Source organism: Rhinoraja longicauda, chromosome 7 (assembly GCF_053455715.1).
Source record: "Rhinoraja longicauda isolate Sanriku21f chromosome 7, sRhiLon1.1, whole genome shotgun sequence".
NCBI lineage: Eukaryota > Metazoa > Chordata > Chondrichthyes > Rajiformes > Arhynchobatidae > Rhinoraja > Rhinoraja longicauda.
Genome location: NC_135959.1, coordinates 40,566,561 through 40,594,259, shown reverse-complemented (window position 1 = coordinate 40,594,259; position 27,699 = coordinate 40,566,561). Strand labels below are relative to the sequence as shown.

Genomic DNA, 27,699 nt, shown 5'->3' with positions numbered 1-27,699 from the left:
CCAAAAGTACTGAGTAAAGGGTCTGAATACTTATGTAAATATGATATTTCAGTTATTTCTTTTTAATTACTTTGCAAAAATTTCTAAACACCTGTTTTTGCTTTTTTATTATGGGTTATTGTGTGTAGATTGATGATAAAAAAACGAATTTAATCCATTTTAAAATAAGGCTGTAATGTAGCAAAATGTGGAAAAAGTGAAGGGGTCTGAATACTTTCTGAATGCACTGTATATATATAAATTCATATATATATATGTATATATATAAATATATATATTAATTCATAAACTTTATCTCATCTACACACACACATATATATATATATATATATGTGTGTAGATGAGATAAACTTTGTGAATTAATTGATGAGCGGTGGAGAAGGGGTTAGGAATAAATAAGTGTATACTTCCTCCTCCTTTTCGAACATGTAAGATTTAATTTGTGTTGTTTATGAGAATTTATTCATCGAGTTGTGTATGGGTTTATCATTCATTTCATTTTATTGTTTCTTTTTGTTATCTTTTTTTGTTTTACATGTTCGAAATAAAATATAAACAACAACACCAACAAATATCTGACAAAAGCAATAAACGGACATGATCTTGCCTCAGGGATTGCTTTGTGTTAGTGGGGTCTTTGTTTAAACGATTCTACTAATGTTGCTTCACTGCTGACTACCAATTCAGTGGTGGAGAAAGTGAAGGATACAATTTCTAAATATGTGTAATCATAATGCAAGGAGAAATTTACTGCTTGTGTACATTAATCTGAATAAGAATAAAAACATAATAATGTTCCCATCACCATGTAATGAAAACACAGCTACGTTATACCTTACAATAAAAGCTTAAGTGTCATGAAACACAATTATAAAAGCCAAAAATTGGAGATTTTGGAATACTGAAATAAAATCTAAAAAGTGAAAATATTCGTTGGGGCAGGCATGTTTGTGTGGAGGAAAATGTTTAATATTTCAGTTGGTGATTATTTTTCATCAGATCTGGGAGAGTTGGATGAACAAGATTTAAGATGCAGAGAAAGGGGAGAGTGCCAAAGTCCAAGGGCCAAAGATATTACAAACTCAAAGGCTGTAGCAAAATAAGTTTTATTTTAATGTATGATGATTCCATGACCTGGAAATCCTTTCACACAGCAATGTCCTAACACTACAACCAACCCCTCCCCCTGGCAATGTTTGCATTGTTGACCAATAATCAAGAACACTAACTTTGGAACCTCCAACATCAAATTAATATGATTGTGATTGAGCGAATGTAAAATACACAATCAGTTCAACAGAATGCAGCAATAACATTGCTTGATTGGGTGTCCCATAACTAGTAACAGAGCAGACTGAAAAGCAAATTGAATACACGAATGGACAATCTTATGCTGTCCATTGACAGGAAAAATGAACACTACAAATGAACATAACTCCAAAAAGCAATATAAGCTGCTTTATGCACCAAATGCTACTGAGGCTCCAACAATCTGATTTTAAGTTATGTAATTACTGATTTAAATAATAGGTTTATATAGTATAATACTTTCTGTTCATATTTTATTTGATGCAGATACAAAGCTTACAATTGCATTAGGACCAATGATAAAAACCTTACTTATGCCACAGCGACTCATTTACAAAAAAGTGAAGAGATTCTAGTAAAGGAAACAGTAAGAAACCAAATGATAACATTAATCTATATATCAATTACCTAAAAATATTTACCAAAAATTAACGTGCAAAGCTGAATGGAATGTCTGCATTACGATATTGTAATTTCTACAAACTATCTTTAAAATCAACTCCTTCATTTGAAAATGAACAACAAAAGCACATTTCAAGTCAATGGATATTCAGTTATTGAGTCTTTTAAGACAAAAAATAGATAATTTTTAGTACTCAGGAAATAAGGTGATATAGGATAGGTCAATAAAGTGAAGGTATGGTGAAAAATTAGCCATGATCAAAGGCATATAGGTCTATACCAATCCTTATTAATATTCTTTTTTACATAATATAACAGACACAGAATGTTAAATGATTAGCACAGTTCTGACTACACTCTCAACAGAAGTTTGCAATTGCGATGACAATGTATGAAATAGTACAAGAACATAATGAGTTCTTATATTGGACTCATAAGCTTTATAAATATATTTTTTAATTGCTATAAAAAGCAAGTAGTCACAAAGACAGACATTAATGCAGCTTATAGATCCTTTTTGATAACATACTAAGTTAGGGCTATTTAAATTAAAATGCACCATTTGAAGTCGAAGAAGGAACAGAGACAGTGTTTATAAGAAATCACTGAAGATGATAGGTCAAGTATTTAGAAAAGCAATCTAAATAGAGGATGCTGGAGTACAAGGACAAGGACGTTATGATAAACCTTGAAGTAGAATATGTCTAATTCCGAGCACCACACTTCAGAAAGAATGTCAAGGTCATGACTCAGCTATAGAAATGTTCTAAAATGCCACTAGGGATGGAAGAAGCCTTGTGAAGACTAGAGATGTTCAAATATTTCTCTTTGGAACTGAGACGCTGAAGAGGAGATTAAAGCAATATTTAAAATTGGCACTTTTCTGATAGACTTCACAGGCAAAAACATTCAACTTGGACGATCAAGAGAACAGGCAAAAATGCCTGAAAGGAAATGAAAAAGAATGCACCTATGTCTTTTCTTTGCACAGCAAGTTAATATTATGAGTAATACACTGTATATTAAAAAGTGTAGAATTAATTGCAAACATAATACTAGGCATTTCAATAGACATTTGGACAGTCACATGGATAGGGAAGGTTTAGAGAAATATGGGCCAATTGCAGTTAGGTGGGTCTATTGCAGATGGGGCATCCGGGTCAGCATGGGCAAGTTGGGCCGAAGGCGTTGTTTCCGTGCTGTTTAACTCTATGACCAACTTTAGCATAATGCATCAAGAAACTGGTTAACATATTCCTTTCAAAATAACCCCCCAAATATCAGAACAATTAGATTTTAAGCTTTCAATTCAAAATTAGTACTAATAAAAAGTGTGTACTTGCATAATATCAAAATAGTACACCAGCAGCTGTTTTGGGCAATGATCAGAGAGACTGAATGTACATTGAAACCTCCTGGTCTTTCTCTCCAGGCTCAGATTGTGGGTGGGGTTGATGGAGGAGCATAGGCAAATAGAAATACTGTCATAGAGTCATACAGCACGGAAACAGGTCCCTTGGTCTAATTCGTCCATGGAGACCAAGATGCCCCATCTAAGCTGGACCCAATTGTCCGCAGTTAGCCCATCTATATACTAAAACTCTCATTTGTTTGTTTGTTTGTTCCTGAACTACAGCCAAAAAAGTACATGATAACATGACAATTTTAGGCCCACCTTACTCACCGTCGTCCCTTTGGTGCTAATGGAAGAAATTTCATTGAAATTGGTGTTATATTTTTAAAGTTATTCACATTTCAAAGTTAAAATCTATCTTCTAGGGAGGGAGGGAGGAAGGGGGGAGGGAGGGGGGGGTGGAGGGAGGGGGAGGGAGAGAGGGAGGGGGAGGGAGGGAGGGGGAGGACGGGGAATAAGGGGGGGTTGAGGTAATGGAGTGGGGGGGAAGGGGGGAGGGGGATTGGAAGGAGGGGGTGGAGGGAGGGAGGGGGGGAGGAGGGTGGATAAGGGGGGTTGAGGGGGTAGGGGAGGGGAATGGAGGGGGGAGGTTAGAGGGGAAAGGGGGGGGAGGAGGGAGGCGGGAGGGGAGGGGGGAGTGGGAAGGGAGGGGGAGTGGGAGTGGGGGAGGAGAGGGTGCTGCATCAATGCAGGAGAGGTTTGGGCCTAACGAGTACACGGTCTAGTATCCCTCTAAACGTTTCCAATCAATGTACCCGTCCAAATATTTTTTTTAATGTTGTTATAGCACCTGCCTTAACTACCTCCTCTGGCAGCATGTTCCATATACTCACCACTCTACAGTGAAAAAGGTTGCTCCTCAGGTTTCTATTAAATCTTTCCCCTCTCATTTTATACCTATGCCCTATGGTTCTTGATTTCCTCTACTCTGGGTAAAAGATTTTATGCATTCACCCTATCTAGTCCCCTCATGATTTTATACACTTCTATAAGATCACCCATCAGCCTCCTATGCTCCTTGCTTGTCCAAACTCTCCCTACATTCAGGTCCTCTATTCCTGGCAAGATCCTCATTGATCTTCACTGCACCCTTTCCAAGTTAATGACCAAGCAGGATGATCAAAACTGAATATAATACTCCAAAAGCTGCCTCACCAGTGTCTAGTACAAACTGTAACATAACTTCCCATCTTCTACACATTACTACATTTGACACTTAATACTTTGACTGATGAAGGTCAATGTAAGTCTTCATCACTTTATCTACCTGTGATGCCCACTTTCACAGAACTATATGCCTGTACTCTTATATTCCTATGCTCTACCCAGGGCCCAACCAAAAACACTGCAGGTCCTACCCTGTTTTGAATTTACTTACGCAGACATCTACATCAGGCACTGTGCCAACAAGGCCATGTTGTCCTTCTAGTGCCCAACAATGGGCAATCGCTGGACATTGTGCTCCAAGTTCCCTGGCATTGCTCCAAAAGATCTGATGTGCTCCCCTGCCTCAGAAATTGTGCCTGGACTGCAAAGGTGACTGACAGTAGGGCATGCCACGTTGAATTTTCCAAGTGACAATATCCAGGTGGTCATGATTACACCACTCCATTAAAAATAAATCAACTGCAAAGGCAGTGTTATGCATCTGCATTGCCAGGCAATAAATCATATCAATTCAAGGCTCTCAGACTCAAAATAGCATGTATTTCATTAGCTTAAGCTGATGAAATACCAGGTTTGTAGTTCTCCTGATTTTTATCTGTTGTGTAAGAATGTTGGTTGGTTTATTCCATTCAATTCACTCCCCACTATATTTTTAACTGTGTTGGAATTTTACAGAATGTTGCTATGTTGTTCAGTCACACTTCTGCTGCCCCTTCAGTCCAAAATACAAATTGAAATTTTAGACTTCAAGGATCATTGTGACTACCACTATCATTATGAGCTATGTAAAATATATCCACCTGACAGTATGGAAACTATTCCATCCCATTAGTTTTGGAAGTTGTCCTATCCACTTAACCTGCATTCTTAGATTAAGTAGAACTACCAAAGAAGTTCACTTTATCTACTTACCCAATCCAATAGTGTCACAGAGTCAGAGTTATACAGCATGAAAGCAGACCCTTCAGCCCAACTTGCCCACGCCGGCCAAGCAATCCACACTAGTCCCACCTGACTGCATTTGGTCCATATCCCTCTATACCTTTCCCATCCATAATCTTGAATATTGTCAGAGTTTGAGGCTCGCTCACTAACATATTAGTAAATCTTTTGAGCCTCACAACTTCATGTAAAGTGTTTTTCTTGCTCTGCTCCAATTACATGCAGTACCTTTCAGATGCGCTAAAAGCTGAAGAGATTTGTTTTTATTTGTGCAACTCTGTCATTTCACGATTGTTGATAAAACATCTTCTACCATAATAAAACAGCCCAAATTGTTCTAGTCTTTGTATTTTCACAAAACTACTACATTGCGCATAACTTATCAGCGTACAAAATCAAAACAAACAAGATCCGATCTTTGTCATAAAGAAAGATAAAAATAATTGGTTTCCAACTTTCAGTCGATTGTGATGCAATATAAGCATCCGGATCAAATAAGATGTATTAGAATATAGGGGGTGTGGCACAGTGATGCAGCTGGTAGAGCTGGTGCCTCACAGCCAGGGACCTGGGTTCATTAGGTGAAGTTTCAGTTTGTGTCTGAAGAAGGGTTTCAACTTGAAATATCGCCAATCCATTTCCTCCAGAGACGCTGCCTGACCCACTGCGCTTTATGTTCTATTTCTGAGTTTTGTCAAACTTCATTGCTTGATATTAAAGGTCCTGTTGACCATCACGTATTTTTGTTACTGAACCATTTTCAATTCAACTTAATAGTTTCCCTTTACTTTTACAATTATAATTCGACCTCTGGTGCCTGCCATATCATTCAGTATGATCATGCGTAATCTTTCACCACATGAGGTACGTAGTTTTTGCTAATCTTCCTTTAAAAATGCCATTGTCAATCTCAAATATAACCTTTCCTTTAATAAATGTATGTACCCATAAAATATATTCATGATTTCCATGACTTTATTTTTTTGTGAATTCTCTTTACCGTCCAAATTTCGACTACATTTTTCGACCTCTTCAGATTTCCCCATGATTGATGTGTGACTGACTAGAGACAGATTTCGACTCATATGTACAACACAGAAGCTGGCCCTCAGATACAACTCGTCCATGCCAACAAAGTTGCCTATATGAGCTGATCCCATTTGTCTGCATTTGGCCAATATCCCTGTAAATTATTCCTATTCATGTACCTTTCCAAATATCTTTTAAATGTTGTATTTGTATTCACTTTCATCACTTTAGCAGCTCGTTCCACGTGCCGACCATCTATTTAGTTTTGTTCTGGTAATTTACTCATCACTATTTTGGGCTTACGTTTATAGGTATGTAGTCTGCCTCTTCTCTAACAATTGCAATCTTATGGCGTTTCTGCTGCTCCATGCCTGTAACCACAGAGGATTAAAAAAGGACAGCAATGCCGTTACTCTTTCCTCCTTGCTTCTTTTAAGTGTATAGAATATATTTTATTTAGGCCTGATGATGAATCCACTTTTACCCCTCTTACTGTTTTTCATTTCTCATGCCAGATAGTTTTGCATCATTCTCTCGCTTCCATGATGATGAATGCAGAGTATTTGTTTAGAACTATACTTGGCTTTTGCATTCAGCTTATAGTTTTGGTTTCTAATAGAACTTACTCTTGATCGTCCTTTCTTTTCATGTATCCACAAAAGATATTTATGATTTCCATGTCTTTATCTTTTTGTGAATCCTTCTACATTTTCTGCCCTTTCAGCAATGGAATGGAATTCCATCTCTGACACTCTAAACATCTCTGACATTCTTTCTTTACAACATTACTTAAAATTTCTTTGATCAGACTGTTAGTCATTGTCACTGATATCCTCCTGAGCAGAGCTGGTTCTTACCCTCAACAACTTCTCCTTTGACTCCTCCCACTTCCTCCAAACCAGAGGCATAGCTATGGTCACTCGCATGGGCCCTAACTATGCCTGCCTCTTTGTCGGGTACGTCGAACATAACGAACAGCTGGCTTTGCTTCCTAAAATGGTGGATATTCCACTCCGTTGCGTACTACACTTCAGTATACGCGATTTCGACGGAGTGGTCCATCTTGCTCCGCTCTATTATCTGCTCTCTACTTCCAGTCCTGACGCTGGGTATCCACTCGAAACATCAACCATCCCTTTGCCTCCATAGTTGCCGTGTGTCCCATGGAGCTCTTCCAGCAGATAGACACAAAGTGCTGGAGTAACTCAGCAAGTCAGGGGGCATCTCTGGTGAAAATGGAAGAAAAAACATCCTTTTTCTCCAGAGATGCTGCCTGACTCACTGACCAGCACTTTGTGTCTATCTTTGGTATAAATCAGCATGTGCAGTTCTTTGTTTCTACATTTGAATTCTTCCAACAGTTTGCTTCTGATACTAGCACCTGCAATTTTGTATGTCTCCACACATTTTCATGATTCGCTAGCATCTCAGTTCCAAAGTGAAGCTATATGTTCACTTTTCCTGTAAAAGTCTTAAAAGTTCCAAAGACTTGTTTCAAAAAGTATAATTTACTTAACAATATTGCCCTCAGGTTATGGGGAATCTTTGGACCAATGTGAAAAAGGGTGGGCTAAAATTGTTACTGAAATTAATTTATAATTCTCGTGGGTGTAAAGACCAACCATGGTATCAGGATTATATCATATTAGATATAGAATAATTGGTTCAGAACATCAGTAGCTGTTTTATATATAATTCAACCATGCCTGCTTATGTTTACAAATATATTGGGAATTGTCCAAGTAAAATTGTTATGTTGAAATAGCCCCACAAAATTGCCAGTGACAATGGAAGATCTTTAGTATAACTCATATATAACCATTAATGTGGAATATAATGTAATGAATTTGGTTGATATTACAAGCTAAACTAATATTTTTATATCATAAATGCCCAACATTCTATCTATACAACCACACTTCCTGAAATCTTGCATCAAAATATAATGAATTTGTGATTTAACTTTGGTTAATAATAAGAAATTTAATAATTTTAATAAAATCTAACCAGATGATTTGGATGATTTCCTGTCTCAATATTGAGAGATTTATTCAGAAGTTTAAATGGTATTTTTATTATTTGAGCTTTTAATCACATTTAAGAAAATGTTCTAAAGCCCTTATCAATCTGTGGAATGTAAATCCAGAGACAATAAAAAGTGTGTTCCAGAGTTTGTACTTTTCATAAATACTTCTTCTGTGCGGTGTGATTTTAGTTGCCAAGTCATAAAGTACAAGTACAGACTGGCGTACTTTGCTGAATAATTCTGTTGTTGTATTATACAGCACTATTTCAACAAAGTAATACAAATTACTCAGAAGTATAAAAGTGACGTAATTGCAGAATCAAATAATCCTGCCTGCACAGCAAACTATTTGGATGATCAAGTCCCTGTAGTCTCCTAGACAGCCCTGTTGTCCTTATTTTCCTGCAAATTATTCTCTCGTGCTTTTTGAAGGCTTTGATTGATTTAATTTCAAACACCCTTTAAGCCAGTGCCTTCCAGATACTAACTACTGAGTGAAAATAATGACTCCTCCTATCTGTCTTGTGCCTTTTGTCCTAAATTTTATTTGTTCACTCTTTTGATTGTTGAACCGGTGCGGAATGAGAACAGCATCTCACAACTTACCCATCAAAATCAGCTTCTCATCATTCTAACTTGTTAGCTGAAATGTCAAGTTTTGGCAAGATTTTTATTGAACTTCAGTCCATTCTGCAATATGTTACATTCTCTCTCTTTGTTATGCAAAAAATAGTCAAAACTAGCTTGCCATGTTTTTAGAAAAATATATTCTGGTGGGCTGTCCCTGAATGGGTGCATTGCTAGGAACCTGTGTATGGCACTGACATTGTGGGCCGAAGGGCCTGTTCTTGGGCTATATTGTTCTATGAACTCATTGATGTGACAACTCAGTAAAAAAACTTTGCAGCATTTCCTCCAAGCCTGAGGCTGAATGGCAAAGACAGAATCTTCATGAAGAGTTAAGTAAAATAGGTTAGAAACCATCCGATCAACAACTAGAGAGTTGTTCTGAGCTACTTCATTGGAGTCCCTTGGACTATTTTTAATCAGACTTTACTGGACTTTTTTCTTGCAGTAAACGTTATTCCTTTTATCATGTATCTGTGCACTGTGGATGGCTCAATTGTAATTACGTATAGCTGACTGGTTAGCATGCAACAAAAGCTTTTCACTGTACCTTGGTACACGTGACGATAAATTAAACGAAAAACTAAACTAAGAACTAAGAAATGATCTGATTACTCACGATTTTATGTCGGGGTGCCTAATCCAATATTCCTTTCGACCATTGACGACAAATATGAAAACTAGTTAAAGATAGCAATGAGGGAAGTATATGAAAAATGAGATGGATTGGAATTAGGTCAGAGATCATCCAAACTAATTTATTTTATCAAATTCTGAAATTGTTACAAGAATCTCGGCAATCTCCAAAGTATGAAGTTCAACAGTTTTCTTTTAAAATGTTGCTGTTCACAATGTAGTAAAACAAATTGGTTTCAAATTATGGCATTATAAAAGTGGTTGAGTTGAAGGCAGTTCTGTATATGATATGAACATTTAAAAAATATTGTAGAAAATGATACACCCTCTACAGCTGGGTTTATTCAGGGAGGTTAATATACTTCAGACTTGCTGTTAGAATACAGGGGAAATGAAAGATTGCTGTTGTTATAAAGCGCCCAAGTATCGCCACACTTGGTCAGGGATTACTAATTTGTAAGGAACAAACAGCATCTCTGGAGAGAAGGAATGGGTGACGTTTTGGGTCAAGACCCTTCTTCAGTCACCCATTCCTTCTCTGCAGAGATGTTGCCTGTCCCGCTGAGTTACTCCAGCATTTTGTGTCTATCTTCGGTTTAAACCAGTATCTGCAGTTCCTTCCTACACACTTAACTTGTGATTGATTGAAAGATACAGCATAGAAACAGGCCCTTTAGCCCACTGAGTTCACGCCGACCATGGATCATAACTAGTTCTATGTTATCCCACTTTGGAATGCACTCCCTACACACATGGGGCAATTTACAGAGGCTGATTAACCTACAAACCCACATGTCTTTGGGATCTGGGAGGAAGGCAGAGCACCTGGAGGAAACCTACATGGTCACCGGGAGAATGTGCAAACTCCATGCAGACAGCACCCAAGGTCAGGATTGAACCCGGGGTTCTGGTTCTGAGGCAGCAACTCTACCAGCTGCGCCACTGTGCTGCCGTATTCTGTATAAATTCAGCAGAATTTTGGCAAAGGCTCCATTTTTTAACTTTCAATGATAGTTTGCATAAACAGATATTGTTCATCGGAGTATAAAATGTTAAAGTTTGATTTGATCATGTTATTTAGGATTTTGTAGGGAATTAAGATAAGAGATAAACGGAATTAAGATAAGAGATAAACGGAATTAAGATAAGGACATACCACAAAATCTGCCCATTGTCCTTACATAACTAGATATCCTTTACCTCTTTACACACATTGCCTGTTCACATTGTACAGAAAGTCAATATTAAATGGATTTCGCACTAACCTCAGGGACAGATGTCTAAAATGGCAGCTTGGGCAACAAAGTAATATTTTGGGATGGCTTACAACCGGCGGTATGAACATTGATTTCTCTAATTTTAAGTAACCCTGCATTCTGTCCCTCCACCTCTCTAGTCATCTTATTAGTTCCACTGTTTGCATCCTTGTATCCCATGGTTCTCACCTCTTCTCCAGGCAACAATGGGCCATTATTGACTCCAGCCTTCCTTGGTCATCTGTTGACAGCCCTGCTTTGTTTTGGCCTTTTCCTACATCCAGTTACCCCGCCTCTACTTTCTGTCTGACGAAGGGTCCTGACCAGAAAAGTCACCTATTGTTTTTCTCCAGAGATGCTGCCTGAGCTGCTGAATTACTCCAGCACTTTGTGTCTATCATCGATATTCTTGACTTGTTTGCTCCATCACAGTTTTTCACTATCACATTTTCAAAATGGGCTGATTGGAGATTGCTGCAAAAGACAGCTGGTACAGTAGGCATTTTCTGTTACTTTCCTGTCCAATCCATAAAATGTTAATCTTGGAAGAGTCAGCATTAACATTTTAAAATTTGCACTCTGGCTATTAGAAGATGAGTCAGAGAGGTAGGACTGGGAATTGGTTTAGCAGCTTGTTTCCTTGCCCAAGAAATGTAAAGGTTTAGTCGAGGATGTAATTTAGCCCGCTAGACAAACGTTACCATTTTTTCCTCTGCCAAACTGTGGCATTTAGAGATCTGATCCTATGATTTGTGACCTTGAATATAATCACCTCTGATTTTACAGTGGTTTCCTTCTAACCCAGCTTTTAAACCTGATATTAATTGCCCTACATGATATATTTATTTGATATATTTACTGGATTTAGAACATTAACGTACAGAACTTTCATGTGCTTGTTGCATCATTAATGTGCTAATTTGTCATATGATGATTGATTTGTGGCTTTGTGGTGTGGCTGATGTGCCTGGTAGTTTTTTAAAAAATATCTTAATTCAGTGCTACCTACTTCTTTTAAGTAATCAGGGTTAACTTTGATAGCTTTCGTAACTTACCCATTGGCTGGTGGTCACTTATGAAATATATTGTTCTCTATCTTGCATGCACTCAGTCAGAGTCTCTAAGGAAGGGAATACCAAACATTCGCTGCCGGCTAGGTAAAGACACTTTTCCCCCTCATTTTAATCCTGATCATCTGACCCCTGATTATGTGACCGACACTGGTTCCTGAAACCCCAGCCAGGGCCACTTGGCCCCTGCAGGTTCTTGCATCCACTGCTCAAGCCACAAAATAATTTTGTTTCAATAAGATCAATGCTTATTCATCTAAATTCTCGTGGGTATAGTTCCAGCCTGTTTAATCTCTCCCCACAGGGCATTTACCTCCAATACAGGAATCAATCTCCTGAACCTTCATTGCACTCCTTCTGTCACAAATATATTTTTCTTTATGGGGGGAGGGGAAGGAAGACTAGATCTGTGTACATTATTTCAGATTTTAGTTTAGTTTAGTTTAGAGAAACAGCGAAGAAACAGGGCATTCGGCCCACTGAATCCATGCCGACCAGCGATCGACAGATACTAACCCCATCATATACACTAGGGACAATTTAATTTTTTTTTACCGAAGCCAATTAACTTACAAACTTGTACGTCTTTGGAGTGTGGGTGGAAACCAGAGCACCAGAGAAAACCCACGAGGTCGCAGGGATAATGCACAAACTCCGTACAGACAGTACCCGTAGTCAGGGTCGAACCCAGGACTCCAGCGCTGTGAGGCAGTAGCTCAACCCAGCTGTGCTGCCCGGATTGCCACTGTGCCACCGTGGTCACACCAGAGTTAGGATTTTGATTCAATAAGTAATTGCAGTAACTCGTCTTTATATGTACAAATTCTGAACTGAACTGAAGGAAATTTGCATTAGGCAGGAAATGGTGTTGGGTAGACTAATGGGACTGAAGGCTGATAAATCCCCAGGACCTGATGGTCTACATCCCAGGGTACTTAAGGAGGTGGCTCTAGAAATCATGGACGCATTGGTGATCGTTTTCCAATGTTCTATAGATTCAGGATCAGTTCCTGTGGATTGGAGGGTAGCTAATGTTATCCCACTTTTTAAGAAAGGAGGGAGAGAGAAAACAGGAAATTATAGACCAGTTAGTCTGACATCAGTGGTGGGGAAGATGCTGGTGTCAATTATAAAAGATGAAATTGCGGAGCATTTGGATAGCAGTAACAGGATCATTCCGAGTCAGCATAGATTTACGAAGGGGAAATCATGCTTGACTAATCTTCTGGAATTTTTTGAGGATGTAACTAGGAAAATGGACAGGGGAGAGCCGGTGGATGTAGTGTACCTTGACTTTCAGAAAGCCTTCGACAAGGCCCCACATAGGAGATTAGTGTGCAAAATTAGAGCACATGGTATTGGGGGTAGGGTACTGACATGGATAGAAAATTGGTTGGCAGACAGAAAGCAAAGAGTGGGGATAAACGGGTCCCTTTCAGAATGGCAGGCAGTGACTAGTGGGGTGCCGCAAGGGTCGGTGCTGGGACCGCTGCTATTTACAATATACATTAATGACTTAGATGAAGGGATTAAAAGTAACATTAGCAAATTTGCAGATGACACAAAGCTGGGTGGCAGTGTGAACTGTGAGGAAGATGCTATGAGGTTGCAGGGTGACTTGGACAGGCTGTGTGAGTGGGTGGATGCATGGCAGATGCAGTTTAATGTGGATAAGTGTGAGGTTATCCACTTTGGTGGTAAAAATAGGAAGGCAGATTATTATCTGAATGGTGTCAAGTTAGGAAAAGGGGACGTACAACAAGATTTGGGTGTCCTAGTGCATCAGTCACTGAAAGGAAGCATGCAGGTACAGCAGGCAATGAAGAAAGCCAATGGAATGTTGGCCTTCATAACAAGAGGAGTTGAGTATAGGAGCAAAGAGGTCCTTCTACAGTTGTACAGGGCCCTAGTGAGACCGCACCTGGAGTACTGTGTGCAGGTTTGGTCTCCAAATTTTGAGGATGGATATTCTTGCTTTTGAGGGCGTGCAGTGTAGGTTTACTAGGTTAATTCCCGGAATGGCGGGACTGTCGTATGTTGAAAGACTGGAGCGACTAGGCTTGTGTACACTGGAATTTAGAAGGATGAGAGAGGATCTTATTGAAACATATAAGATTATTAAGGGGTTGGACACGTTAGAGGCAGGAAACATGTTCCCAATGTTGGGGGAGTCCAGAACCAGGGGCCACTGTTTAAGAATAAGGAGTAGGCAATTTAGAACAGAGATGAGGAAAAACTTTTTCAGTCAGAGAGTTGTAAATCTGTGGAATTCTCTGCCTCAGAAGGCAGTGGAGGCCAGTTCTCTGAATGCTTTCAAGAGAGAGCTATATAGAGCTCTTAAGGATAGCGGAGTCAGGGGGTATGGGGAAAAGGCAGGAACAGGGTACTGATTGAGAATGAGCAGCCATGATCACATTGAATGGTGGTGCTGGCTCGAAGGGCTGAATGGCCTACTCCTGCACCTATTGTCTATTGTCTATTCTCTTGCAATAAAAGCCTATGTGCCTTCATAATTGTTTGCTGTACGTGCATGATAGCTTTTGCTTATTTAAGTACAAATGCACGAATACCTATGCCTTTCAATATCTCACCATTGAAAACTTCTCCACTTTTTTCATTTTTGCACCAAAGCGCATGGCCTCTCATTTTCCCAAATTATATTCTATATCCTCGCCTGTTCATTTAGTCTGCCTATTTCCCCTTTAAACCTCCCTCCAATTGGCTTACAACTCACCGCTGCTCATCTCTGTATCATGAGAAAACAAAGAACATATCAAAGATATATTCTTCCGAGAATTATATTTTCTGGATAAATGCTACCAATGAAGCATTTGCTGAAGTATTTTTTGTACATATATTGGTGAATATGACGGCCTAAAGCCTTTGGAAATGTCTCATTTATATATTTTGAGATTGCACAATAAAATGAAAAAATGTTAAAATGTTTGTCCTTTTCTCTTTTGTCCTGGCAGCTGGTTGGCGGAGAGTTTGATTTGGAAATTAACTTCATAATTCAGGATGCAGAGAGTATTGCGTGCATGATTGAACTTCTTGAACACTGTGATGTCACCTGCCAGGCAGAGATTTGGAGTATGTTCACAGCCATACTACGCAAGAGTGTACGCAACCTTCAGGCCAGCACGGAGGTTGGTCTTATTGAGCAAGTGCTACTGAAGATGAGCAAAGTGGATGACATGATAGCAGGTATGTCTTCTGTAAGCTGTGCTCAGAACACTTAGTCTGCTAAATATGATATTGACAGTGAATAAATCTGAAAATTATGTTACAGTTTATGTTTAATTAACAAATTGGTAGAATACAATTTGGCAATTTTGATATATATAGCTTTTCGATAAAATTGGCAGGGCAGATTAAGATTGTAAACAGGAAAAGCCTATTAAATCCCGATGGCCTGCACTGGGATTATGGTTGATATTTTACTTTCCAGTAGGAATATCATATCTCTTCATTTCCTTAGAAGCAAACAATCTATTTATCTGCAGAAACAGCTATATCACCAATATTACGGCAACTGAGGGTCTGGCACCTCCTTGAATTGGAACAAAATTACAAGAACGCACTTAAAATCCCTCTGAAAATGTGGCGCCTAGGCCTGGTGAGGCGGCCGACTTCAACCTCATTGGTATTTCTGTGGCCGATCGGCAGGTTGAATTTACCCCCTGCGGCTGTGGCTCTGGAACTCTAGCCTGGCTGGTGCCGTCAAATCCGTTTCAGTTTCCATCTTCCGAGGCCGGCTCTGCGGACCGGTATCTCGGCCCCTAAACGGCCTAGGCAGACCGTTCAGTACCGTGAGGCCATGAGACATATTAGAGAACGGGAGGGGTATAATTAATTGGATCAGAGATGTATTGTTGACCTCTGTTGGTCTGGCAAAACGGATAATCTGGCAAGGCTCTGGAACCAAGGGTTCCGAAAAATCGGTGATGGAATCTTGAACAAAACACATAAAATTCTGAAAGAACTCAGCAGACCAGGCAGCATCTCCGGAGGATATTGATAGGCAATGTTTCAGGTTGAAACCCATCTTTAGACTGCCACAAGGATTCTGACATAAAATGTCGCCTATCCATGTCCTTCAGAGATGTTGCCTGATCCACTGAGTAACTCCATCACTTTGTCATATTTGCTAGTATAGAAGGTAGCTTATATTACATGGCAGAACCTGTTCAACATTTACATGCGACTTAGAATTGAATTTCCCATCATTGGTTTATTTTCCCTTGTTGCTTCATTACTATTCTGCAATGAAATGTATAATTTTTGAGTTTTCGTATTTACGTTGTACACCACTCTTTGCAGATCTGCTGGTTGACATGTTGGGTGTTCTAGCGAGTTATAGTATTACAGTCAAGGAACTCAAACTGCTTTTCAGCATGTTGCGTGGAGAAAGTGGATTCTGGGTAAGTTCCTGTACTGAGACTTAAGAAATGGATGTAAATTAGTGAAGCTTTATGTCATGGGTATATTGTTGTTTGTTTTGGTATGTACATTTTGTTCTTTGCTTGTTTTTCTAAACTAAATATGTAAACTGACTTAACATAGCTAAATGTAATAAAAAGGAACTGCAGATGCTAGTTCATACCAAAGTTAGATACAAAATGCTGGAGTAACTGAGCAGGTCAGGCAGCATCTCTGGAGAAAATGGATAGGTGACGTTTCAATAGACAATAGACAATAGACAATAGGTGCAGGAGTAGGGCATTCAGCCCTTCGAGCCAGCACCGCCATTCAATGCGATCATGGCTGATCACTCTCAATCAGTACCCCGTTCCTGCCTTCTCCCCATACCCCCTCACTCCGCTATCCTTAAGAGCTCTATCCAGCTCTCTCTTGAAAGCATCCATCGAACTGGCCTCCACTGCCTTCTGAGGCAGAGAATTCCACACCTTCACCACTCTCTGACTGAAAAAGTTCTTCCTCATCTCCGTTCTAAATGTTTCGAGTCAGGACCCTTCTTAACATTGATAATAAATGATTAAAGTAGTGAAATATTGTCCTTGATGTTTTATTCATCTTTGGCATCAAGGGTGAAAGATATTTTTTTCAATTTCTTCCACAGCCAAGGCATGCAGTTAAATTGCTGTCAATTCTGAATCAGATGCCACAAAGACAAGGCCCGGATACATTTTTCAACTTCCCTGGACGGAGTGCAGCAGTATGTATTCTCCAAATCTTTTATTGCTTCATATCAAACGGGGAAGGGCATTAGACCAAGACTTGGAAGAGTAGAGGGAAGTGAGACCTTGCGGGTCGTTTGGAGGAGCCGGGCCTTGCGGGTCGGAGGGAGGAGCCGGGCCTCGCGTGTCGGAGTCCTGGTCGGCGGAACGGCCGATGGAACCCGCAGTTGAGGCCCGGGTCGACACCATAGAGGCATGAAGTGGGGCATCGACAGCGGTGAGGCCTCGGTGGCGGTGAAGCCACGCGGCGGTGGTGAAGCCTCGCAGGTCGACCCACGATCGACGCTCAATGAGAGCGTGGCGGAACCGCCGTGAATGGGGGGAAGAACAATGTTGGACCCGGCGTGGGGGAACCGCCGTGAGGGAAATGGGGGAGAACAATGGAGGACTCGGCGTGGGGGGACTGTTGTGAGGGACGTGGGGGGAGTACAATGGACAATTGGGGAGAGTGGGAGAACAAAAGACAATGGGGACCCTGGGGAGTAGGGAAACCGCTGGGGGTGGGGGGGGGGGGGAGAGAACAAAAGGAGAAGCCGGAGTGCTTTGTTACTTTGTGAGCACCGTATTTGGCTGCTATTTGTATACATTGTGCATGGAAGCAAAGAATTTCACTATGACTAGTCACATGTGACAATAAAGTATTCCATTCCATTCCAAAGAAGAGGGTTCAGGAGGAAAGAACAGTAATAAAAAGTGGAATATGAATTTCCAGCTGAAACCCAGTGGAAAATGTAGTTAAAGATTGATTGCAGAATTAAGCAGTTATTTTTTAATGAACAGCAATGAACCTATGTTGTTATGTTGCTATGTTGTTATCAACCAGTGTTATGGTTGATCTACCAGAATATAATGGGCTGAATGGTGCTGCTTTTGGAACTGGTAGTGCTCCGGCATTCCCACGCGGGTCCTGTATGATTGTGGACCAATTGTTAGTCCAGGCATGCCAGGTGCCAAACACTGGTATATCTCTCCATCACTGGAGTCTGGTTGAGCCCAGTGTTGCTGTGATACACCAGCATTGGACTGAGGAATTGTGACTTGAGACCTAATTCCGGTCAAATCTAGCAAAGATTTAGTGACCTTCTACCTTTGAGAATGAGGCCTGGAAATTATTAGAAGGTAAGATGGATCCAATGGTTTTTGATTATTTGCTAATATTTAAAAAAATGTTTTTAATGTTTTCATTATTTTTAAATGTATCCACACAGCTATAAAAGCTATTAAAAGTTTACAAACAGTGAAAGCCACTTTAATAACTCTTAAATTCTTTGAAAGCCCTTTACAGGAGCTTTGTCCAAACTATCAGGGTGTTCTGGAGCAGGGTCTAAGGGTTATGCCTCTCTGAGACTGTCATTGCTCAGACCCTGTTATCCAGTGGACTCCATGTGGGACCCATCGTCAGAGTCATAGTTGTACAGCAGAGAAACAGGCCTTTCAGCCCAACTTGTCCATGCTGACCAAAGGGTCCCATCTACTCTAGTCCCACCTGCCCTCAAGATATTGTTTGTATGCCAATTGTACCCTTCCTCATGGAGGGAAATGCTGGCAATTCCACTCAAACTAGTAATATTCTTGATGTGAATTTGGGCCATTATTATTTCTACATTCAAACCTGGATCAGCAAATGAACTATTTAATCATATATAGGTTTAGGTTAGGGTTTGTTATTGTTGCTTGAACTAAAGTACAGCGAAGCTTTGTTTTGCATGCTATCCAATCAGATCAGATATATCATACAATCAGTTCAAACTCAAGTACAATAGACAGAGCAAAGGGGATGAGACAGGAGAAGTCCTCCAACTTTGGGCTTCTTCACTGTGGCACCACAAAATGATAAATTCCCATGATTCAATAAAGTTGCCATTTATTCTGACCTCTGTTACCTTTCACTTTTTACCAGGCCATTGCTTTGCCTCCTATTGCTAAGTGGCCTTATCAAAATGGTTTTACCTTAAATACCTGGTTTCGCATGGATCCACTGAATAATATCAATGTGGACAAGGACAAGCCATATCTCTATTGGTATGTACAATTTGCTACTCAGTACTTGTGTGGAAGTCTGCTTTTTTAGAATACCTGGGATAAATGTATGCAATAGGTATGATCCATAATGTTTTGTGTCTTTTCTCCTCTGAATGAAAATGGTAATAATGTTAAAGATACATTTTAGTGGACATGATAGTTTATAAGAAATGGCTACATCTATGCTCAATGTTTCTTTCCATTTTAGTTTTTATTGCCTGTGTCATATGCCGTTATTTTAAATATATTAATAACTTTTGCTCCATTACATATCCTTTGTTTTCAGGTCAAGTAGGCTTCCACTTTTGTACAATAGATTTAACAGAATAGAGCCTCATATACCATCACTTTCTCAAAATAAATTTGAATTAAAATGCAATTTATCAGCATAATCGCAGGGTATTGAGCAAGTAGTAGGTATAAAGAATGAAACAATGTAATTGAAACAGAATACAAAGGCAAAATAACATGCAGAAACCATTCATTGCTACCTGCAAGGAAAGGAAGTAAATATTTCAAACAGATTCCCATTAACAAATTAATGAAATATAGGGGACCTCTCCCCGACAGACATGGAAGGAAAAGTAGATAAAACTTCTTCTTCTTCTTGCGTTTGAGGCAGCAGAAATTATGTAACGCCCTACAGGCGCTGTAGCCAGTGCAATGTGCTGTTGTCAAGGACCGTGAGGTCTACCCCTCCACCAGGGGGACGGAAGACAGTGCAGTCGAAAATGACGTGCTGCGCTGTTTGCTGGTCTGCACCACACACGCAGGCTACTGATGAACGCAACCCCCAATGATGCATGTTGGCATTGAACCAGCCGACCCCTGTGCGGAGCCGGTTCAAGGCGACCCACTCTTTGCAGGGCATGTCTGAGCCGGGTGGGGCTGTGGTGTTCGGTGCAACAGTGAATTGAGGAGGTCGCGATGTCTGTTCCCAGCTGGTTCTCCATGCTCCTAGTATGTTGAAACCGGAGCCACAGAGGGTTGCTGCATGACGGGAGAAAGGGTGACGAGATGACAGGTGTTGAGGTCCCAGTTGCTGTGAATCCTGGGCGAGGTGGTGCAAAGGATGTTTGGCGTCCGATGGGGCCTTGCACACTAGCCTATGAGTGAAGAAATCTCTGCGAAGCTTGGCGGGTGCGAGCACCGGCAGGAGATCCGTCGGAGTAGGGCGTAGGCAACCAGTGATGTCATTGAGGGTGGCGTCTAGCTTGCTGGTACGAGCGCTGCGGCACCATGCTGGGGCGGCGTACTCAGCAGCGCTGTACACGAGTGCAAGAGCACTGGTTCGAAGAGTAGATGTCCTGGCACCCCATGACGATCCGGCCAAGCAACGCAGGAGGTTGTTCCGTGCGGAGACTTTAGCACGGAGAGCATCAAGGTGTTGCTTGTAGGTCAGCTGTCGATCTAGTTTCACCCCGAGGTATGTAGGGAATAGGTTGTAGGGTAGGGATGACCCATTGAGGGTGACGGTTAGCTGGCGTTGAGCTTCCTTTTTGTTCAGGTGAAAGGCCGTTGTGGTGGTTTTTGCCATACTCAGTTTTAGTCTCCAGATCATAAGGTAGCCCGTGACAAGTTCCATATCCGCCGAGAGCACATCCTCAACATTTGACCAGCTCTTGTACGCAGAAGCAGAAAAGTAGATAAAAGATAAGACTCAATATGTATAATTACACTTGCAAGGTGTTGCTAATGCATTAAAAAAAATGATTAGTGTTTTATTAAATCATTCCTGACTCTTAATAACTTCTCATATTTTAAAAAAGTTGTGAAAATATTGAATAAGCTTCATGAAGATAATTTACCTTTTCTGCTTAAACCTTTTAATGGAATGAAATCCATTGGAATGTAAATAGGAAGGACAAAGGGGAGAATACAGAAGTCATTAGGTTAAAAGGTGTTAATGTCAGTATACTATCCAGTAGATTGCAAAGTAATCAATAAAAAACCTGAGAATCAGCAATGTTGGATTAATGTTGATTGACAAACCTGGAAAGATAGTTTAAGAATATGGGGAAGAACTAAAGTAGAAACCTTTATAAAATCCTGGATTATGTTTCCAGGTAGAATTGAAATCTCAAAAGAGTGATTGGTCAGTCATATTTCCACCATTGTGCAAGCGGGTCACGTTGTTTAGAAAGAATGGAGAATATTAAATTTATATGCAGTTTACTGCTCATTCATTCACATTCCACTGCAGTCCCTTAATTTTATTTAAAGTTTTTTTAAAATTTCCACTCCGATGTAGCAGCCCTTGCAGTTTTCATGAACTCCGAGGTAGTAATTGGAGTTCAAGGTTTCAAGGTCAGTTTATTGCCACCTGTACCAATAAAGGTACAGTGTAATTTGAGTTGATGCACTCTTTTGCCTTACCTGTCTTTTGATCAAACTAATGTCCTATTTTATTTTCTAAACTAATTCCTTCATGCTATATTCTTTACGAAACTGCTGGAACTGCTCCATGTACCCACTGTTTTTTCTTATTATTCCTATTATGCAGTTTTTACTTGTAAGGTCAAAATGCCAGGAAAAGGGTCTTTTAAAATACAGTTCACTCAAATAATTCAAGTGGATGTACAAATTTCATAGGCATAATCAGCTTTTACAATATGTAACCAGAACAAGCTAGTGTTTTAATCACAGGGTAATTTTTTTAAAGTTGTTTTTTAGTTTTTAGAGATGCAGTGTGGAAACAGGCCCTTCGGCCCACCGAGTCCACGCTGGCCAGCGATCCCCGCACATTAACACTATCCTACACACACCAGGGACAATTTACATTTACACCAAGCCAATTAACCTATCTACCTGTACGCCTTTGGAGTGTGGGAGGAAACCAAAGATCTTGGAGAAAAGCCACGCGGTCACGGGGAGAACAGATAGACCCCTAGTCGGGATCGAACCCGAATCTCCAGCGCAACAAGGGCTGTAAGGCAGCAACTCTACCACTGCGCCACCATGCCGCCCCAAAGGTTATTATCTTGCTGATATCACCATGTATTCACCCTCATGGGTTTAGCTGCTGTTGACACACATTTGTGAAATTCAGTTGATTTTGTAGGTTCCCTCCCTTGAGTAAGAATGCTAGTGTCAATTGTTGGACCATAACCCCTAACCTAATGAATTTTGGAATCTTTTAATTTGCGTGTTTCTATATTGTATCAGATAGAACATATTGGAGGACCTTGGCTTGGATCTGGAAATTTTGATTTTGGGGCTACCATTCAACTATTGACAAAAAATTATTTAAATTGTGTTAATGTCGTCTACACTAAATTGCATCTGAATTTTATTTTTAGAGAATCTATCTTTTAATTTTTTTCTCCTTTTGTTTTGGGGTACAATATATTTTCTGGGTGTGGGTAAACGTCCGAGTCTTTTAGAGTCATTGAATACTGGTCTGAAACTAAGATGTGTGTAAAAAACAATGTGGGGGTGATATCTTCTCTGTTTTGCTTTATCTAAGCTTATATTTGTGATTCATGTCTGTTTTTATTACGATGCAAGAGTGTTGAGAAATCAGAATATGCAGAAGATTTGTCTTTATCGTTACTTAATCAATTTTATAATGAATCAACCGTGACTTATTGTTCTGAAGAAATACAATTTTGATTTTTAATTTGCAGTTTTCGAACAAGCAAAGGAGTTGGCTATTCAGCACATTTTGTTGGAAATTGTTTGATTGTGACATCATTGAAGTCAAAAGGAAAAGGTTTCCAGCATTGTGTGAAGTATGATTTTCAACCTAGAAAGGTAAATAAATAATAACACTAAAAACATTTTCTGGAATATAAATATAATTGTTAGAATGTTGTTTTTGTCTTGTCCATGTAATAATCATGAACTATTTAAACAACTGAGCACATTTGTTCTGTTGTCAAATAGAATAAACATTAAAGATGAGTACCAAAGGGTAGTTTACCTTTAGGCATATAAAAGTTCAAAGGATGGAAGATAATCTTATTCTATTCATTGATAAAGTCAGTATAATGAATATTCACACGATGATTGATTGGTTTACTTAATGCCAATTGAAATGAATACATTGTCCCACATCTAGAAATTGAGCATTTGTCAGATTTCATATAGAGATGACATAATCTGTATCTATTCTTATTTTGCAGTGGTATATGATCAGCATTGTACACATCTACAATCGTTGGAGGAACAGTGAGATTCGTTGTTATGTCAATGGTCAGCTAGTTTCCTACGGAGATATGGCTTGGCATGTCAATACCAATGATGTAAGTTCAATGTTGCATGGGGCTACAAAATGGCGGCTCAGTGGCGCAGCTGCCTCACATAGCACAGACCTAGGTTTGATTCTGACCTCGGGTGATATGCATATAGCGTTTGCACTATCCCCCATGACAGCATGGGTTCCCCAAATTCTGTAAATTGCCCCTAATGCGTTGCAAATGGGTGAAAAAGTGGGATATCATAGAACTGGTGTGAATGGGTGATCGGAAAGCCTGTTTCCATGCTGTATCTCTAAACTAAAAATAAACCCAAAACTAAAAGTGTGGGTTGAATAAATGATTGGAAGTGAAATATCAAGAAACACCAGCCTTCATATTTAGCCTAGACTTTTCTGTTCAGCAGCTGAGGGATAGCACAAGCTTTTGGGCTTGAAGAAAAAATTACTGAGCTTTGAAATACAGATTTCCCTTTTTATTTAATGAATTGTGAGATGGAGCCACTTAGAGATGATTTGTGATGTGCATCAACAATGTTTTTTAAAGTAGGTTGTGAATGAAAAGTTGGTACAGCCAACAAACATTAAAGGAAAAAAAAACAATAGTTTAATTATTTAGTTTTTCATAATGTGGTATTTAATTTGTGAATTTCTTATTGAACTAAATATGAATCTGAAATATCAAAACATGATTTTATTTTAAGAGAAGCTTAATGATCTATGGACATTTTGTTGTGGAATGGAGAGATTGCTTACTTGAAATTAGTTTTTCGATCCTGCTGAGAGAGTTCAATGGTAATTTACAATTGTTAGGTTCAGCATTGAACAGGACATAGCATTTTCAGTTTTACTAACAATGCTATGCTGATTCCACTTTGCAACAATGCACTTGCTGATTCCACTTTGTTTGCATTTACCGAAATTGCAATGTGGCATCCTTTGAGTGACCTCTGGATTTTCATCTTTAACTGTACTTTTGTTGGTGCGGGTTGTCGGTTTTAGTATTGGATGCTAATTTATCTGCCACATTACAACTGCAAATTCTGGGCCTGTAATAGTCATTTTGCCACTTGGTAGTGATTTCAAAAGAATCTAAAAGTCAAATTTCAGAATGCTAAACCTGACCCAACCCCCCAAATAAATGTGTTTCTTTTTTATGGAGTACTATGTAATATAAGATTAAATGGGCACTGGTGGTTTGCAATTGCCTGATTTTCTGTTGTATCTTTTTGCAAAATTTGGGTATGTATGTTTGTTGCTAGTGTTGAATCTACCCTTGCGAAGGGCATTCATCAAGAGTGTAATAAAGTAGAGACTTTTTAGTTATGTTGAGAGATTAGAAAGTTTGGTTATCTGTTATGCTTGTCTAACCAATCAATTGGGATTTGATTAAAATGAATAAGATAAATGATTTCCGCTGGCTTGAGGGTTAAAAATCAGATCATCCAATTAAGATAATTAACAAAAAAAACGACAAAATGAGAATTTTCATTAAAAAAATTCATGTGGAAGTAGATTCAAATGTAATAATTTTCACAGGAAAATTAAATATATACTTGAAGGCGAGAATTTTGTTGGGCTTTGATAATGGACTGGGGTTTGGAAACTAATTGATTAATAAGCCAGCATTGGCACGAGGGCAGCCTCTTTCAGAGCCATAAAATGCAATGTTTAATTCTTCAGGAAAATCTTTATGATTGAATGCTGTCTGTGTGGAGTTTGCACATTTTCCCTGTGACGGCATGGGTTTCCTTCAGGTGCTCCGATTTCCTCCCCCATCCCAAACACGTACAGGCTAGTAGGTCAATTGTCCTTGTAAATTGCCGCTGGTTTGTAGGGAATGGATGCGGAAGTGGGTGAACATAGAAACATTGTGAAATGGTAATACAATACAATACAATATATCTTTATTGTCATTGTACAGGGGTACAACGAGATTGGGAATGTGCCTCCCATACGATGCAATAAATTAATTAGCTAGTCAGTATTAATTTAAACAACCCAATGAAACAAATTGGAACAGTTTTAAAACAGAATAAAGTACAAGTAGATCTGTGCCGGTTCACTGTGCGATGTGACCACCCGGCTCATCCGGATCGGTTCATAGCAGCTATGGCCCTGGGGATGAAGCTGTTCCTGAGTCTGGAGGTGCGGGCGTAGAAGGCCTTGTATCGTCTGCCCGATGGTACAAGTTCGAACAGACTGTTGCAGGTGTGTGAAGAGTCTTTGTGGATGCTGGTGGCTTTTCTGAGGCATCGTGTGTTGTAGATGCCCTCCAAGGCTGGTAGCTGTGTTCCGATGGTCCTATGAGCTCTATGGACTACCCGCTGAAGAGCTTTCCTCTCTGCCTCCGTGCAGCTGAGATACCACACAGGGATGCCATGTGTTAGAATGCTCTCTAAGGTGCAGCGGTAGAATGTCGTCAGCAGCTGTTGGGGTAGACCAGACTTTTTCAGTGTTCTTAGGTAGAACAGTCGTTGCTGTGCCTTCTTGACCAGCGCAGTAGTGTTATTGGACCATGTTAGGTCCTCTGAAATGTGAGTGCCCAGAAACCTGAAGCTGGACACTCTCTCCACACTGTCCCCGGTGATAAAGATCGGGGCATATTCCCCGTTGTGTGACCTACGGAAGTTGATGATCAGTTCCTTCGTCTTGGTGGTATTTAGGGACAGGTTGTTATCAGAGCACCAGTCCGCCAGGTTCTGTACCTCCGCTCTGTATTTTGTTTCATCACCGTTGGTGATCAGCCCGATCACCGTTGTGTCGTCGGCAAACTTGACAATGGTGTTGGTGTCGAATGCAGGAACACAGTCGTGTGTGAAGAGGGAGTAGAGCATGGGGCTCAGAACACAGCCCTGTGGTGTGCCGGTACTCAGGGTGATAGTGGAGGACAGGTGCAGGCCCATTCTCACTGCCTGCGGTCGCTCCAGCAGGAAGTCCAGGATCCAGTCGCATAACGACGAGCTGAGGCCTAGCTGGTGGAGTTTGGTGATGAGCTTGGTGGGGATGACCGTGTTGAAGGCAGAGTTATAGTCAATGAATAGCATCCTCACGTACGTGCCCTGTCTCTCTAGGTGAGTCAGGACAGTGTGAAGAGCCAGAGAGATGGCATCCTCTGTGGATCTATTTGCCCTGTATGCAAATTGATGTGGGTCCATTGAGTCAGGGATGCTGGATTTGATGTGTGAGAGGATCAGCCTTTCAAAGCACTTCATGACTATAGGAGTTAGGGCAACCGGACGGTAGTCGTTCAGGTTGGTGATCTTTGCTTTTTTGGCACCGGCACTTGGGGACCTTAGCCAGAGATAATGACAGGTTAAAGATCCTGGTGAATACCTCAGCCAACTGTTCAGCACAGTCCTTAAGTACCCTTCCTTGAACTCCATCCGGGCCTGCAGCCTTGCGTGGGTTGACCCTTTGCAGAGCGCGTTGTACTTCCTGTGTGCTCAGTTGCAAGACCAGTCCCTCCGCCTCGGCTGGGGTTTTTCCACTCAAGGTGGTGTTGCCAGTTTCGAAGCGGGCAAAGAAGGTGTTTAGCTCGTTGGTTAGTGTGATATCGCTGTGGGGGCAGGCAGGGCTACTCTTGTAGCCAGTGATGTCCCTGACACCCTGCCACATGCTTCTGGTGTCCGTGGTATTGAAGTGGTCTTCCACCCGTTGCCTGTGGGTGTCTTTGGCCCTTTGGTGGTTGGCATGAACTCAGTGGGCCAACAGGTTTGTTTCCATGCTGTGTCGGTCAATCAATCAATTTGTTTTCCAATTAAAACTGAATGTAATCTTATATAAAAATAAAATTCCCGCGGATTTCTCAAAGTGTGTGAACTCCCATTATTGTGATACCTGTTTTCTTTGTGCAGAGCTTTGACAAATGCTTTCTGGGATCTTCAGAAACTGCAGATGCAAATAGAGTATTCTGTGGGCAGCTTGGAGCAGTCTACGTATTTACAGAGGCACTTAATCCAGCACAGATATTTGCAATACATCAGTTGGGACCAGGATACAAGGTACTCTCTGAATTTGTTCTATGTGGTCTTGTGCACAAAAAGAGAATTTATAAAATATGAATACATTTTAAATTTATTATAATGGTATGAGTTCCAAAGGCAAAATGCAGATGTGAGTGAATTTTTGTCCCATCTAATAGCACATACTTGAATTAAAAACTCCACTGTGTTACCCAACTGTCATTTCAAGTTTTTTTATATTCATTCTACAGAAGAAGAGTGTTGCACTGATGAGACGAAGAAATTTATCCTGATACAATCCAAATGTTTCACTTCACCAGAACTAATCCAGATCACCTTGTTCTTCTAACTACTTGTTTAAGAGTGCTGGATTATCCATATGCATGCTTTTTTGCATCTTTAGTTTAGTTTAGGCAATTGTCACGATACCAAGGTACAGTGA

The 27,699-nt window shown here is 40.2% G+C and overlaps 1 protein-coding gene across 1 annotated transcript in view; it reads left to right on the top strand.

The window, feature by feature from the left end:
• Positions 1 to 27,699, top strand: part of nbeaa (neurobeachin a) — a 449,617-nt gene that overhangs the window by 37,891 nt on the left and 384,027 nt on the right. Inside the window, exons 2-8 of the mRNA XM_078403202.1 lie at positions 14,850 to 15,081; positions 16,198 to 16,298; positions 16,958 to 17,053; positions 18,976 to 19,097; positions 22,724 to 22,850; positions 23,222 to 23,341; positions 27,150 to 27,296. Coding sequence (XP_078259328.1) covers positions 14,850 to 15,081; positions 16,198 to 16,298; positions 16,958 to 17,053; positions 18,976 to 19,097; positions 22,724 to 22,850; positions 23,222 to 23,341; positions 27,150 to 27,296 — 945 coding nt within the window. The remainder of the gene's footprint in view (positions 1 to 14,849; positions 15,082 to 16,197; positions 16,299 to 16,957; positions 17,054 to 18,975; positions 19,098 to 22,723; positions 22,851 to 23,221; positions 23,342 to 27,149; positions 27,297 to 27,699) is intronic.